General features: G+C 53.8%; 1 protein-coding gene across 2 annotated transcripts in view; it reads right to left on the reverse strand.

The window, feature by feature from the left end:
- CAPN13 (calpain 13) overlaps positions 1 to 14,821 on the reverse strand; it is a 50,685-nt gene that overhangs the window by 16,787 nt on the left and 19,077 nt on the right. For both annotated transcript variants that reach the window (XM_054728318.1, XM_054728317.1), the window contains 5 exons: positions 14,057 to 14,190; positions 9,733 to 9,907; positions 8,762 to 8,836; positions 4,221 to 4,306; positions 290 to 364 (listed from right to left, as the gene is read on the reverse strand). In XM_054728318.1, coding sequence (XP_054584293.1) covers positions 290 to 364; positions 4,221 to 4,306; positions 8,762 to 8,836; positions 9,733 to 9,907; positions 14,057 to 14,190 — 545 coding nt within the window. The remainder of the gene's footprint in view (positions 1 to 289; positions 365 to 4,220; positions 4,307 to 8,761; positions 8,837 to 9,732; positions 9,908 to 14,056; positions 14,191 to 14,821) is intronic.

Below are 14,821 nucleotides of genomic sequence, written 5' to 3' on the forward strand. Positions count from 1 at the left end.
ACCCCAGCTTCCAGGAAACTTGGTTTCCAAGCTCCAGTTCCAATATTCCTTTTACCCTTAACATTTCCTGGAAGCTCCAATATTTCAGAGACGAAGCGTCTGTCACCCAAAGCGAGAACACACCAGGAATTGCCCATTCAAAGCGTCTGTCTCCGTTGAGAAAAAAGGCTCCCTCTACACAGGCCTCTGCAAAGCCAGTCTCCAATTCTCACAAAACTTTAGGGAAAGGGGAACGCTTGAGGGCAACTGTTAAAGATTTAAAATGCAATCTTAAAAGAAGGGTAAATACCAAAACTCGCCATCATCCTTGTTCTCATACAGCTGGCTTTTCCGTGGGTCCCGGGTTTCCTGCCACTCCGGAGACCTGGGCGTGGACAGAAAAACCATAGGGTGAGGCCTCCCAGAGCGTTTCATCTCAGCCACACGTGGCCCAGCAGGGGCTCGGGGCCCAGGCCTCCACCGCTGCCTGGGTACAAGTGGAGGGTGTCCTTCTACCTCGTGACAGGATCAGTCATTCTCTATGTGCCGAGGGCTTCCAGGCTGTTGCCAGCCCGACCCTCTTTCCTGAGCTTTGGGTGGATACATGCCAGGGTCCATCCCATGTCTCCACCAGAGCCCCACAGTGTCCTCGAAATCAACTCGTTCCAAACTGGACTCCCCTCTGCCTCCTCCTGGTGCCCAAACAAGAACATCCAATCACCCATAATAATGATTTCTTGATTCCAGCGCCCAAACCCCTCCCAAAGCCACCCACATGTTTCCATCCCCATGGCTGTTTCCCTAGCCCCCCCATCTCCCTCTTCGGCCTCTAACTGGTCTCCCTGGGCTCAGCCCTGCCCACTTTCCCATCCATTCTCCACACTGACCTCAAAATGGTTTTTCTAAACCAGACGTCTGAGTCTGGCATTCCCCCGCTTAGAACACATCAGCGGTTCCCTTTCACTATCAGGATGAAGGTCAAACTCCTGAGATAGCACTTTGGCCTCTGTCTACCTCTCCGGCTTGACCTGAATACTCCCTGTTTCCCTACACCCACCCTCGAATGCTACACTCCAGCAAGAATGAATGTCTTCACGTCCTTAGAAATCCCGGTGTCCTCCCTCCTGCCCTTGGCCTTCACTATGATGATCCCTCTGCCTGTAATAGTCTTTCTCCCTTTTGTCCTGTAACCCAGGAACTTCACTTTTCTTTCCTCCTAAAAGGCACTTCTGCTGAAAGCTTTGCTTGTCCCCCTCTGCCACTCCAAGGCCACCTTGAGTCAATGTCCCTCCTTTGAGCTCCATGGCGCCCTGTCCCACTCCTGTCTCAGCACGGGGTACCCTGTGTTACTTGTTACTGTCTGTGTGTTACTTGCCTTTGAGTCAGCTCTGACTCCCGGCCGCCTGATGAGTGACGTCCTCATCGGCCCTCTCAGCTCCTGTATGCTCCTGCCTAGGGTTTCCTTTATGGAGTCACTTCCTCTCACATTCGGTCTTTCTCTTTTCCTGCCGCCTGCTATTTTTCCCAGCAGTACGGTCTTTTCCAAAGAAGCTTGATTGGCTGTCCCCTCACTGGCCTCCAAGTTCCATGCGCTCAGTGAGCCTTGCTCCCCACAGTAATGCTATCATCACAGGGCTTAACACGTGCCTTGGCACACAGTAGGCATGCACTAATTGTTTGCTTGCTTAATAATTAAAATTATCCACTTCATGGGGTACTGTGTTCCCGAAGCTAGTCCTAGGACCCGGGGTGAAGGAGGAGACCCTCACAGGCAGAAGGGAACAGGTACCCCCTCCTCAGCCCACTCCTCAATGGGGAGGCATGCTCAGGGGCCACAGGCCCAGAGGCACAGGCAGGTAATGAGATCCTTCTCTGCCAGTGGCTTTCCTCGAGGGCCGAGGGGGGGGCGGGTCACCTCTGTGCTGGGAGAGCCAGGCAGGCACCACCCCTCAGGTCCTGGCTGCAGGCTGAGCCAGTCAGATGTGCTATTGTAAAATGGCAATTTTATAATTAAGCGATAATTACATTTCCTGCAGTGTGTAAGGGAAAATAAATGTAGTGTAAATCAATATGCTATCGATTCATGCAAGTTTGCCTTCAAGTGTGTGCAACTGAAATTTCAATTGTGGCTGGGATTAGACCATTCGGCTCTCTCCTTCCGCCCCCATTCTTTAAAGAGGAGAGAGGAAATAGATCACCTGCATGGAGACAGTGCGCATGCAGTCCTGTCGCTTCCTTCCAGCCTGGTTTCTGGTGGGAAATGGCGAACCTCAATGTTCAGCCCAAACACCTGACGCTACAGAGTCTACAGAGTCGGTCCCTGTGGTGTACACATCCCTCCCCTGCTCAGAGGCCTTCATAGGGTGTAAATCCAAACGTGTAAGCTGGCATTGGGCTCAGCCCCAGCTCCCAACACCTCTCTCCCCAGTTCCTCTGCCCTAGGCCGGCTTGTTGGCCTTGAACACACCGTAAATGTCCCCGCCTACGCAGTGATCTCTTCTGAAGGGAGTCATACCTGTTTTTGGAAGTTGAATTCAAGTTCAACCTCATTCAAGCTTTCCCTGAACATGTGCCCGCACACCAGAGGCTTCCTGTCCCTGACCTCCCGTCCCCTGCTGCCTCCCCTGGTCATTTGATATTTAGCCTGGGAGGCCTGGGCAACAAAACATCAACTCACGAATTCAAATTCACGACTGTCCTCCTACCCCAGGCGACTGTCATTGACATTGGCCCCGGTCCTAGCCCCATAGCCAAATGGGAATCAGGGACTCTGGCTAATTATATCACCCCCCAGGCTTTATTTGGCAGCTTGGGGTGATGATTGGGAAGGAGAATTGGAAAGGGCCAAAGGTTGTTAAGATGTACATTGGGAAGGGCAAAGGGTAGCCCTGGGAAGGAAGGAAGAATAGAGGCAAGAAAAATGGAGAAAGGGTCAGGGTGAAGACATTGTTCAATGGCTCCTGGTTTTGCAAATTCATTCCCCTGCTGTGGAGGGGATTCACTGCCCAGTGCTCCAGGGGCATCCGGGGTCACACCAGGTTTATGCTGTGAATTCATGTGGCTTGTTTCCTCCCTCACCCTTCTCTCCCTTGCTTTCCTTCCCTCTCCCAATGGCTGAGGGCCACCTTTTGCAGGTTCTCCTGTCAGCTGCCGGGGCTCATAAAGGGTCCAAGTCCCTGCCACAGCCTGGCTGGGGCCACTGAACCATATTCTGGGGGTGCTGGGGGGTGAAAATTGGGGCTGAGACACTGGCCACCTGTGCATTCGCCTTCTGGAACTCACTTTTCACTGCGCTTTCACTGCTTGTTGGGGCCTGTTCTGTTTGTCTGAATGCTTTGCATTGTCTTCCAAATCCTGTTCTCTCTCCCACTCCCACCCCCTCCCCACCAGCAATGCTGCTGTGGCCGCTGATCCCTGTGGATCAACACCTTTATGATATCAGAGGAACCCCTTTATGGGCCCAGAGGAATGCCATAAGCGGGGCCCCAACGGCTGCCCAGAGGAGCAAGTACCCGTCACTGTCCCTCTGTCCTCAGGACCAGCATCTCATGCCCAGTCAGTAAGCGGGTGGGGCTCAGAGACTTGTCCTCAGAGCAGCTGCCTGGGACATGGCCAGCAGGGGCATCTGAGACACGCTCAGCTCCATCCATTCCTACTCCGAGCAAGGTGCTGGTCCAGCATCAGCCAAAGTGAGTCCGGGTCCGTAGGGCAGGGCGTCGACCCAGCCGGACTGAGTAAAACGATATCCATCCGGACCTTTGCCTCAGTTCCCTAACATCCTGCCCCCACCCCCCCAAAAAAAAAGTCTTCTCACCCTGAGGACACGCGTCACCAGGACAGAATCCCATCAGTCCCATCGATGGGATGAGGGCCTTCTCTCCGCTCTCCTGCCAGGTGGAGCTCGGCTCCTGCTCTACCTTCACTTTTTATTTTCATTTTTCAAACCAATTCTGGGTATGGGCTCCAAAGTTCTAGACTGTGACCTTCTAGACACTGGGTCTTGTCATCTGTATATGTCCCACAGCACCCACCCAACAGTGCATGTAGTACAGACAGGACACAGTCAATGTCTAACAGATGTTTGGTGAGCGGCCTCATGGGAGTGTGAGACAGACCGACAGTCAGACAGGTGTGAACTGGAAAAGCCTGCATTGAGATCCATAGAAGGGGAGACAGACTCCACGGGGCAGGGGCCTCTCTGACAGGGGGCTCGGTGACAGATAGGTTTTCAGAAGCCGTACCCGTCCCTCCAGCGCCCTCGCCATTCGGCCCGGCCCCAGGGGTTCCACAGGCGGAGGAGGTCTTCCCAGCCCCGCCGGTACTGAATCTGCAAGAAGAGAAAAGGACAGTCAGAGGCCTCCAGCCAAAGTCAGCAGAAAGAGGGGATATGAATGCAGCTGCTTTTTACCTCCAAGGACTAATTTAACTTCTGACCTCATTTGGCTGCAGCCAGGAAAAAAAAAAATGAAAGGGAAAAAAAAAAAATCAATGCCTGCTGCCTGCATGGAGCTGGATTGAGGCAGAGAACATGGCCCCTTCTGCTCAGCACCTCGCCGAGCAGGGGCCACCCCATCGTTCCTTCCGACTGAACCCCAGCTTGGGTGAGCTGATTTAACAGCGGACAAATAGCACAATGTTGCCTCCAGCTGCAGAGGGGAGAATGTGTGGGTCTCGAGCTTCCTCCAGACCCTGCCGTAGCCAGCATCGCTACCCCAGACCTGGCTGCTTCCCTGCCAGGCGCCCACTGGGAGCGGTGCTGGGTCTCACAGGCTGTCCTGAGCGAGGAGGAGGATTTGAGCAAGACTGGGACCACTTGGAAATGGAGATGTTGGGGGCTAGCCTGCCTCATCCCGCTCCCCTATCTCTGTTCCGGAGCAGGGAGTCTCCATGGCTTGGCCTTTCCTCCCCCCGGGACCTTCTCATTACTCACTCCCAGAAAGGGAGTTGGTACATTTGCTTTTTCAGACCACTTGAGGCCAGAGGGCAGGACTATTGAAAAATTACAATGAAATAATGGCGACCCTTGGACCTCTAGTCCCGGATCCAGCAGCGCTCAGCCTGGCGAGAGAAATTAAAGCATGATCGAGCTGTAGCTGGGATATTGATCTGTGCTAATGTTGTCTGCGGAGACAGAGGCCCGGGGGTGAGGAAGAGGGCGGACCTGTTCAATGACTCCAGGTCAGAGGAGGCTGAGCTGAATATCGTTGCATGGGAAAGAAGCCGTGTGCTTGGAACCAGGCTCCGGCCGAGTGCCTGATGGGAGATACATCTTTCAATCCTCTGAGGTAGGTTTTACACATTTGCTGTCTTGCAGAGGAGGGGACTGAGTATCAGAGAGGTTAGACAACTTTCCCAAGGCCAGAGAGAAAGCAGCCGAGGCAGAATTCTGATCCTAGCCATAGTCACTCTCCAAAGCCCAGGTTCTTAATTTTGGAATTGGGGGTGGGGAGCAGTGTGGGGGGCGGGGGGAGAATAAAGGAACAGCCGCTCCAGTGCCCAGCCCATTCTTTGATGTGGCTGTGAACCTGACCCCGCATATAACCTAAGCACCTGGCCGAGGCCCCTGGGATCACCAGTAAAGCATTGCCATGAAGGAGCAATGCAGTGAGATGAGGGTCCAAGATCCTGGCTTGGGTAATGCTCTGTTCTGTGGCTTTTCCTTGTCGGCGTCTATCTTTGGCTGGCATTGCCGTGGAAGGCGCTCTGGCTTTAAATGCCTCACGGGATGGGGGTCGGGGGCTCCTCGCTCAAACCCAGGTTTCCTGTCCCTCTCTGCCCTACCCTAGAGCACCCCAGGCTTTGCACACAACGTACTGACTGCCAGCACCTGGTGGTGCCCACAAAGCAGGAATGAGTAATGGTCGCCCCGTGGCCCACAGAGCTTAATGAGCCACCCTCAGTGCCTAACAGACAGTCAAGGGCTCAGCTGGGCCCAGGGGAGAAGAGTGGCCAGTGACTGGAGGGGGCTGGAAGGGGGCTAAATGAGGCATGCAGATAAACACTCACCCCTTGCCCAGGGGAGTCATGGACCAAGCTAGGTACATAATAAAAAATGCCAATTTCATTTATCTTCCTGTCCGTGTCCCGCCCAGAGGGAGGATGAGCAGATTAAAAAGCACACAGCATTTATGGGCTGGTTTAATCTTCACACTTGCAGAGATTTATAGCCTCCTCTTTCTGGAGGAGAAATTTTCACTAAGGCAAGTTCCTGGCCCCTTATCCGACCCTGCCACTTCTTTTCTGTCAGTGCCCTCCTGGTGACCACATGGACCGTGGCCGGGTGGCTCAGGAGTCCATTCGAGACGAGAGCTAATCCAGGTTCTCTATCCTAGGATAGTATTTCCTTAAACGTATTCTCTCAAATGGTAGTCCCATAGGCTGTTAATTCTTATTCCTAGAAAAAGGGTTTCATGGTTGATTAACATTAAGCGGTACCTGTCTGGTTAATACAGGCCTTCTCAGAGCCTTTAAAATGTTCATGTCCGTCTTGAATCTCCAAGCAGGGGATCTGGTGAGCTCCCCAGAGGCTCTCACCAGGCTGGTGCTCCTTACAGCATAGGCTGGGGAGTGTCAGCAGCCACAGAGGGGCCGGATAGTGCCTACAGGACACGAAGTCTTCATCACCTCCTTCAGAGGGGAGGGGGTGTCCTGTTCAGACCACTTATTGTATTACAGGAACAACTCAACGTGTGTGCTGTGGGGGAGCAAACACTCACACAGTGAAAGGAATCATCCGGAGCCCAAACCCCCACAGCCCGAGTCCTGAGTTCACCTCCCTTCCCTCGGCCCTTGGTGTATATATACATGCCACTCCATAACCTGACGGTCTCTGCCGTCGCCATGCCCAGCCTCTGTGGGGACCCACATCCATGGCCATCTGGACCTCTCAACACATAAGTCCCTTCTCGCCTGTGTTCAGAGGAGAAACAAAGGCTGTCTCCGTGAATAACAAGGGCTGGGTCCAGGAATGGCAGATGCCTCATGCAGGCACCATGGTTCTTTCATTCCATGCCCAGCACAGGTACCATCACCAATCACAGCTCTTTCCCCAGATCTGGAAGCAGTGCCAAAGTCTTGTCCATACAGCAATCCAGGCAGCAGGGCCAGTGATCAAGTTTGACTCATTAGAAAACTGATTTGCTGTCTCTAGCCCAGACTTGTCCACATCTGGGTCAGGGGAGGTGTGGGGAGCGGTGCCTGGACATGGCCAAGCCTGACGATGGTATTGGCTGTCCCCACCGAGAATTCAGGGAAGGGCTTGGGGGAATTCAGAGGAAGGGAGTCTGGAGCCACTGGGATGGGGATCTCTTCTGGCCTGGGTATATCAGGACAATCTCTTCCTTGCTTGTGGGAAATGTGTGTTGAGCTCATCACATTATGATCTATGATGAAGGATCAAGAATGTCACCTTCATAGGCCAAGGCCAAGGCCATGTCACTCACTCCTACAAGGGCACCCATTTGTTGATCCAACTAGCATTTTAGGTGCCTACTGTCTCCCAGGTACTGTGCAGAGGAAGTAGCTGTTACTGATTTCTTTAGGGAGACGTAAGATTTTGTCCTTGTTTTGTGGGTTGGAACACTCACCAAAACATGAAACAATGGAACAAGTGGCCTTAGGTCGATGGACAGGAGAGACACACAGAGAGAGGGAAGGCCAGCAGGAGAAGCAGGCTAGAAACAGACCACAGCACCCTGCTTTCCTTGGCACATAAATGCCAGTGAAAAATGCTCCCTGGAGTTTGGAATGCTATCTGGTAGGGCCTAGAAGATGGTATTACACCTCGAGGTTTGTGGGAAGTACCGAGATGGGGAACCTTGCACCAGGCCAGGAAGCGCTATCGCCGCATGGCTGCATGATAAACATAGATGGGAACCGAGGAGCTGTGGTGTCGGCCCGGCCACTTCAGGTAGCTGTGTGACCTTGTGAGAGACCGTCCCCGCGCAGGCCTCCGCTTCTTCACTTTTGAATGGAGGAAGCTGGACGTTAGTAGTATTTTTCTGGACCGGATGATGCTGCACACCGTAATTACATACGTTTTTGTGCACCCAGTCAGTTTTGTATCAAGGGAAAGACTGTCCTCCGTGGCCACCCTGCCCTCTTCCATTGGAATAAAGTTCCAGCCGGGCATGTGGTGGTCCAGCTAGACAGTATGTTTCCCAGACTCCCTGCGCCTCAGTGTGGCCACATGTTCAGATGAATGGAATCTGAGAGTGTGCCTTTCCCAATGTGTTCCTTCCAAAAGGATGCATCCCTTTCCCCTGGCCTCCTTCTCTTCCCCTGGCCGGACGAGGAGGGGGTCTGGGGCAGCTGCCCGGGGCTCACAGGGGGAAGTCCAATGCTGTGGACGGCAGAGCCACCTACTAGCTCTCGGACCATCTGCTTACCTGAGAGTAAAACAAACCTTACCTTGTTTGAGCCCTGTATTTTGGAGTGTCTGTTACAGTAGTTTAGTTGGTATGTTACAACTAAAACTCTTCAGGGCAAAACTTCCCCTAGAGTCAACTGGCTAGTTCATTCTGCTTTCCTTAGGGATAATCCCCAGTCCAGCTAGGCCCTCACCCTGCCTGAGAGCCCTCAAGGAGAGCAGGATCCCTGGGGGATGAGGGTACTGGGCACCAGAACTTCTGGACGAATAGAAGGACCGAGGAGTCCGTGATGGGCGCCACCACAGGTAAGGGTGATAAACACGCGCTTCAGCTTTGCTGGGCCTGCTGAGGCATGTAGTTCTGACGCCTGTTCCAAGGAGCAAGACCATGGGGCCCAGCCCATGGAGCCTTACCTGCTCGGCCCCAGTCACGGTGTAGGCATGCTGGCTCACCAGGCCATTCTCCATTCTCGTGGCCTCCCCTGTTGGCTTCACGGGAGAAAAGCAGACCACACCTTAGACTTTCACAGGTTCTCCCAAGAGAGAGAACAGCACAATTCATGGGCCCTGGGCCACGGCTGGTGAAAGTGTCCCACTGACTCCGGCTGGAGGGCGTGCATTCATGGGACTCTTCTAGAGGTGGGGTTTGAAGGCTGCTGGGTGGTTGAGGCCCCAGGCATTTCATACCCCAAGAGACCACCCACTGCATGACTGATAGAGCCTGAGGAGCTGGCGGCGGGGGCGGGCCTGCTTGCTCCCCCAGTCACTCGCCATCCATGAGATGGCAGGGAACTCATCCCAGGAGTGATTGGGGTTGAAAGTGCATCTTAGTTTTGGGTTGCGTTTCAGATTAGGAACGTGTGGCTCAAAGCCCACATGTTTCAAGAGTGAAGGAGGCATCCTCACACTGTGAGTAGGGAGCTGGCCATCTCAGAACAGACTAATAATTTGGAGCCTCATTCAGACTTTTCAAAACGGGCCATGCTGCCTTTGGGAGGCTGCCTTCATAAAGAAACAAGGAGAATCAAAGGCCCCCCAGCCGCTCACTCTGGACCCATTGCCTCTGGTCACGGGGAAGTAATAGGCAAAGGCTTTGAGGTCAGAGAGCAACAACCTGCTCAGCCACCTGCTGGCTGTGTGACGGGGAGCATTTTCCTTGGCCTCTCTGAGCCCATTTCCTCTTCTGTCAGCGAACCCTTCAATCCCTATCTCAGAGGGAGGGCTGTCTTGAGCATTGAAGGATGTGACCTCAGTAAAGCACAGCATGACCTGCTGTGCTCCAGTAGGTGGCTTTGAGGGCTCCCTCCCTAGCTGAATAAGCCAGTGGCTGCACACTCCAGGTGAGGAGAGCCTGGACCCATGCAAAGGATTCCTGGTCTACTCACCCCGGCCGGCGTGGCACAGGTCATCAGGGAGCCTGCCTTGGCAGCTGTCTTTACCATCGTCACTAGGTCAGAAGGAGAGGAGTGTAGGTCGATGCTGGTGACCACCCCTCCTGTGAGGTCGACCAGGGCATCGGGGAGGTAGCCATAGTGCAGGTGCAGATAGGATCCGCGGAACCTGGGAGAGAAAGTCAGACCCAAACCCTGTGGCGCCGTCAGTGAGACACTCGGAAAGGGAGGCTGCACACCTGACCTCTGCATGTTTTGCAGGCGATGGACTGCCTGTCCACCCCCGGACCACGGCCACCCACCTTCCATTCACCTGGATGGAGACTCTAGGCATCTGCCACCCGCAGTCACATCCTTTCCTTGGTCTCCCAGGGCCTGGGCAGCCCCGCAAGCGGCAGTGTTGTGTAGAGGTCAGGAGTGCAGGTGCTGGACCTGCAGGCCAGGGGTCAGATCCCAACCTCACCCCGTATTTAGCTGCTTGACCTTGGACAAGTTACTTAACCTCATGGGGCTGGACCTAGGGCCTGGCTCATGGCAAGCCCTTAATAAATACTGGATATTATTATGATGAGTACCAACTGTTTCCTGTTCATTTTAACAATACTGGTAGGCGCTTACTGCATGTGGGGTGTCATGCTAGGTGTTGAGCGTTCAAAGATGAACGGGACCCCATTCCTGCCCTCAGAGAGCTCACGGGCAACCACCCTGCTGCCTGCTGTGGCCAAGGCAGCCTCTGTTCTCACATTGTCCAAACCTTGACCCGGTTTCCCATTCCCATTCTCAGACTTATCACCCAGCAGCACCAGGGAGATAACAGGTGACGGAGGTGCAGACACCAAGTCCTTCACAGGCCAGCGGCAGCGACATTCCTACCACAGCCTTCCTTCTGGGAATGCAAGTCACACGGGGATCGGGGCCTGGGTCCATCCCTGCGGCTGCCTCTAATGGGCCTGTGACCTTGGACAAGACCTTTCCCCCCAGTCCTCAGCCTTTCACCTGGAAACGGTGAGGTTGGCTGGATCAGGTCTGGGGGCTCCTCAGACACTCCTTTCTCACCCTATTTCCACCTCTGTCCTTCTCTCCTCCAGAGTATCACCCAGAAGTCACGTAAATTCACTTCAGCAAATACGTAATCAAGCAGCCTCTGTAAGTGGGACACCATTCCGGGCAAAAAATGCCGCGGATGGCTTAGAAAAAGTCTTTTAGTAAAGAGAGCAAAGGATACACGGAACAAAACAGCCATTCCACAGGAACAACCGCGTGACTGATCTCAACTTGTTATCAAACTGGTTCTAAATCTTATCTTCCTCTCCCGCCCTCGGACTCAGGGTTATGCCCGGTACCAGACTCATATCTCTGAGGTGTTTGCTTGGTCAACAGCAAAGTTTGCCTTGGATCATGACTGTGCCCGGTTGGGTGTGAATGTCCGCCTCTCTTGATTTCCCACAGGTATTGTGGCTCCTGATCTTAGATGGGGAGGGCTTTGCTGAGGGCACTGCAAGTTCAGAGACCCATTTCTGAGCCCAGCAGTGTGACCTCTGGCCCTGCAACGGCTCTCCCTCAACCCCCAGCTTCAAAGAAGGCTGCACCCGAGTCGCCCCAGAAAAGCGGCTCCCACGCTCTGCCCTGTCACCTCAGGCCCGTGTCCTCAGGGTCTGAGGCTTTGGCTGATGTCTTGCATCCCCACCGTTCTGCAGTCACCACGGAGACCCCCGATGCAAGCGCAGGAACCGGGGCCAGCAGCCCCTTTCCGTGCTTTCACAGCCTCTCACTGGCTCTCTGCAGGGCCCACAGCCCATCCCAGCGGCAGCTGGGGGTTCTGACAAGGCGCTACCTCTCTGCTTCACAAGCACGGGCTCGCCGATCCTGCTGATGCGTCAGGAACATGGCAGCTATTCTTAGCCCCCTTTGCTGACAGGAGAGAGAAAGGGAAGGAGAGATAGCGAGCACTGTGCTCACCACACCTGTCACTGCGCCTCGTCACCCGAACCCGGGAATTCTGAGAGAGCCTTGTTCTCATCCGTTTGCTTCAGCCTCATTTTGGGGACATGTCTATCTTTCCAGAAACCACATGAAAGAGGGGAGAATTCAGATGTCTAAGTCAGAGCCAGAAAGGATGCCGAAATGCTGCAATTCTTAACTGCAGAGATTCTAGATGGGACGACATGACCTCAGGGGAAAAAAATCTGCAAACATAGATTCCTCCCCCTCACCCCCTCTGGCTGCCTTGACCAGTGCATTTCCAGACTGGCAGCCACAGGAGAGTTGGAAGTTTGGAGGCCACATATTCACTTGTCAGTGCCTACACCCTTGGAGGGAAAGAGGGCCATCCCGTCTGGACAGAGAGCTTCTCTGTGTCCGAGCTGTGGTCCCCATGTGCCAGACACTGAGTACCAAAGGCGCAAAAGAGACAAATCCTTTCCCACAGGGCTGACAGCACGAAGGGGTGATGGAAAAGCACGTGCCGACGGAGAACAGTTCTCCGTCCAGCGTGGCCTCAAACTCCCTGTGACCTTGAGCAAGTCACTTCACCTCCCTGAGCCTGTCCGCTCACATCCCAAAGGAGAAGGTCGAGGGGGTGCTGACATTAGCACTGCAGCTCTGAAGGGCTGAAATCCTACCTGATTCACTCCTGCATTCTGTTACTTCCTCCTTTGGATGGAGGGGAAAGCTTTGAAACAGCTTAATAGCCGAAGCATTTTATCCTCGGCTAGATTTCTTTAGGGAGTGGAATGTGGATTCAGGGTCCAGTTGCCTATTTCCTTCCAAGCTGAATGACTGCCTTAGGTCAGCTGTTAACAAAATGGGGTCAGAGTCATCATTCCATTCCACAGGCTTTCTGATTCTCCCTGTGAACTGCCAGCTCTTCCCTCCCCCCTTTACAGGAGGAGAAACAAGGCCCCGAGGGGGTGAAGCTTGACTCCGTACTGGAAAGATAATGGCAGTGTTTATGAATGAACCTCCCCAAGCACAGGAATTGGTTCAATAATCTAGACTGGATCTGGGCTTCGCTCTCCAATCCTAACCAACAGCTCTTCTTGACACTGGAGAGAGCAACCGCTTTCCCTTTTGACAAGTTGGCTCAAAAGGAAGAACGCAAAAAAAGAGGTCTCAAGATGTCTTGCTGTTCAGCTTGTGACTCCCAGAAGGACAGGGGCCGGATAGTCTGCGCTGTCACCACCCCTCAGGACCCCAGATGGGATTGGACCTGGTCTTCAGTCTTGCTAAATGATGTCTTCTGTCACATGACCAAGGGCCTCAGCAGATTCAGGCCAACTACTTACACCTGGGTCACTTCACCATCCAGAGCCTGGGCATGAGGGGCCGGTTAGGATGACCTTTAGGAAACCTGATGAGGCAACACTCTCCGCTGCCCTTTTTCTCCTGAGAGGCGTGGTCCTCTGGCTTTCATCTCCTACTGTTGATTTCTAGCTCTGATGTGTCCCTCGCCTATGTGGTTCTTTAGAAAGTGACTTCTTACACATATAGGTACTTTTGCACACACCTGCGTGAACCAGTCTGAGAGTTTATAACCCAGTGCCAAGCACAGAGCCTGGCCTATGGTTAAATGCTCAAAGAACTTCTGTTGAATATAAGTAGCCCAAAAGAATCTAAGCAAAATGTGAACTGGGGTGTTTGTAAGTCCCCGAGCTTGTCAACACCAGGAGACAGCCCTGCATCATGGTGTTTGGACCATATAATACTGAACAACATCTCCCCCACCCTCCCACATAAATGCAATCCCGCAGCAGCCACAGCAGGCCCCCACCGACCCGACCTCACTTTGAACTGTCCCTCCCCTAGTTCTCTGTTGGAATCATTCCCACTGTTGGGATGCCTCCCCCACATACTTCTTCCCCTGCTGAAATTCTACCCATCCTTCAAGGCCTCACTCAATGCCATTTCCTCTGTGTAGACTCAGACTGACTCTGTGAGTCTGAAAGTCAGAATAGTTTTCTCTCTCCTTTGTCCTCTCAGCAGACTATGACCGCGATATTTTATTTTATTCGGGCTCTCTACCAGCCCTTGCAATAATATCATTGCCAGTGCATATCTCTGGCCAGCCCTGCCCTGCCCATCCCTTGCTAGGTGCCTCTGGGTCCCTTCCAAAGGCCCAACACAGCCTTGCACACAGTGAATGTTTATGGAGGATGCCCAGCTAGATGGCAAAGGCTCTGATGCTCCCAGGGGCATCGCTCGCATTCCGCAAAGCTGCCGACAGTCTCGGGCTGGCTGGTGGGAAGCACCTGCCAGGCCTAGCAGCTGCACAGGCGGGGCAGCATGGAGGCCCTGGGCTGAGGGGTGAGCCCGTCCTTACTTGGCATAGGCTTTCTCCAGCAGGCACGGCCAAAACTCTTGGTTGTTGAGGGGATGCACAAAGAGGTACTTCCTGTTCAGGACAGGCAGGCGATCATCAACCACCACTTCTGCCCACTGGCCACACTGCCAGAACTGGAAGAGAGATGAATATACGGCTCAATAGCATTGGGGTAAGGGAGCTCCTGGACCCTTCAGTCTTGCTAAAGGGTAACCTGTGTCAGAAGATAACCACCGTCACCACATGACCCCCACAACGCAAAAATGAATGCTATCCAGAACAAATCTCAGCCCATGTTGATGGACAGGGGATGTCATCTCCACTGGCAGATGGAGAAAATGACTCACAGACCAAGTTAGTCCAGGAGAATACAGCAGAGAGGAAAGGAGACTTAGGTTCTAGCTTGACTTTGCTCCTAACTCTGGCCTCATTCTGGCAAGTCCTTTGTGAGCTCCAAGCAGGAGACTCTCCCGGTGCAGCCCGGCACAGAAGGGCAGTGGGGGAAGCAGATGCTGAATGACAAAGGAGAGTGGCAGATACAGATGCTGTCACGGGGAAGGAGAGCCCCCTGGGAGCTGAAGGCTTGGGGGAGGAGGCAGGGCTGGGCAGGTGGAGAAGAAGCGGGGGAGGCATCCCAGATGGCAGGGACAGCGTGGGCGAAGGCCCGGGGACCGCAGGATGAGCAGTGCACAGGAGGACTGAGCGTTACAGCCTCGCTCTGGCCCTGCCATCACAGCAGCAGAAATGACACCGGCTGGCACTGCT

The sequence above is a fragment of the Eptesicus fuscus genome, chromosome 16 (assembly GCF_027574615.1).
Source record: "Eptesicus fuscus isolate TK198812 chromosome 16, DD_ASM_mEF_20220401, whole genome shotgun sequence".
Taxonomy (NCBI): domain Eukaryota; kingdom Metazoa; phylum Chordata; class Mammalia; order Chiroptera; family Vespertilionidae; genus Eptesicus; species Eptesicus fuscus.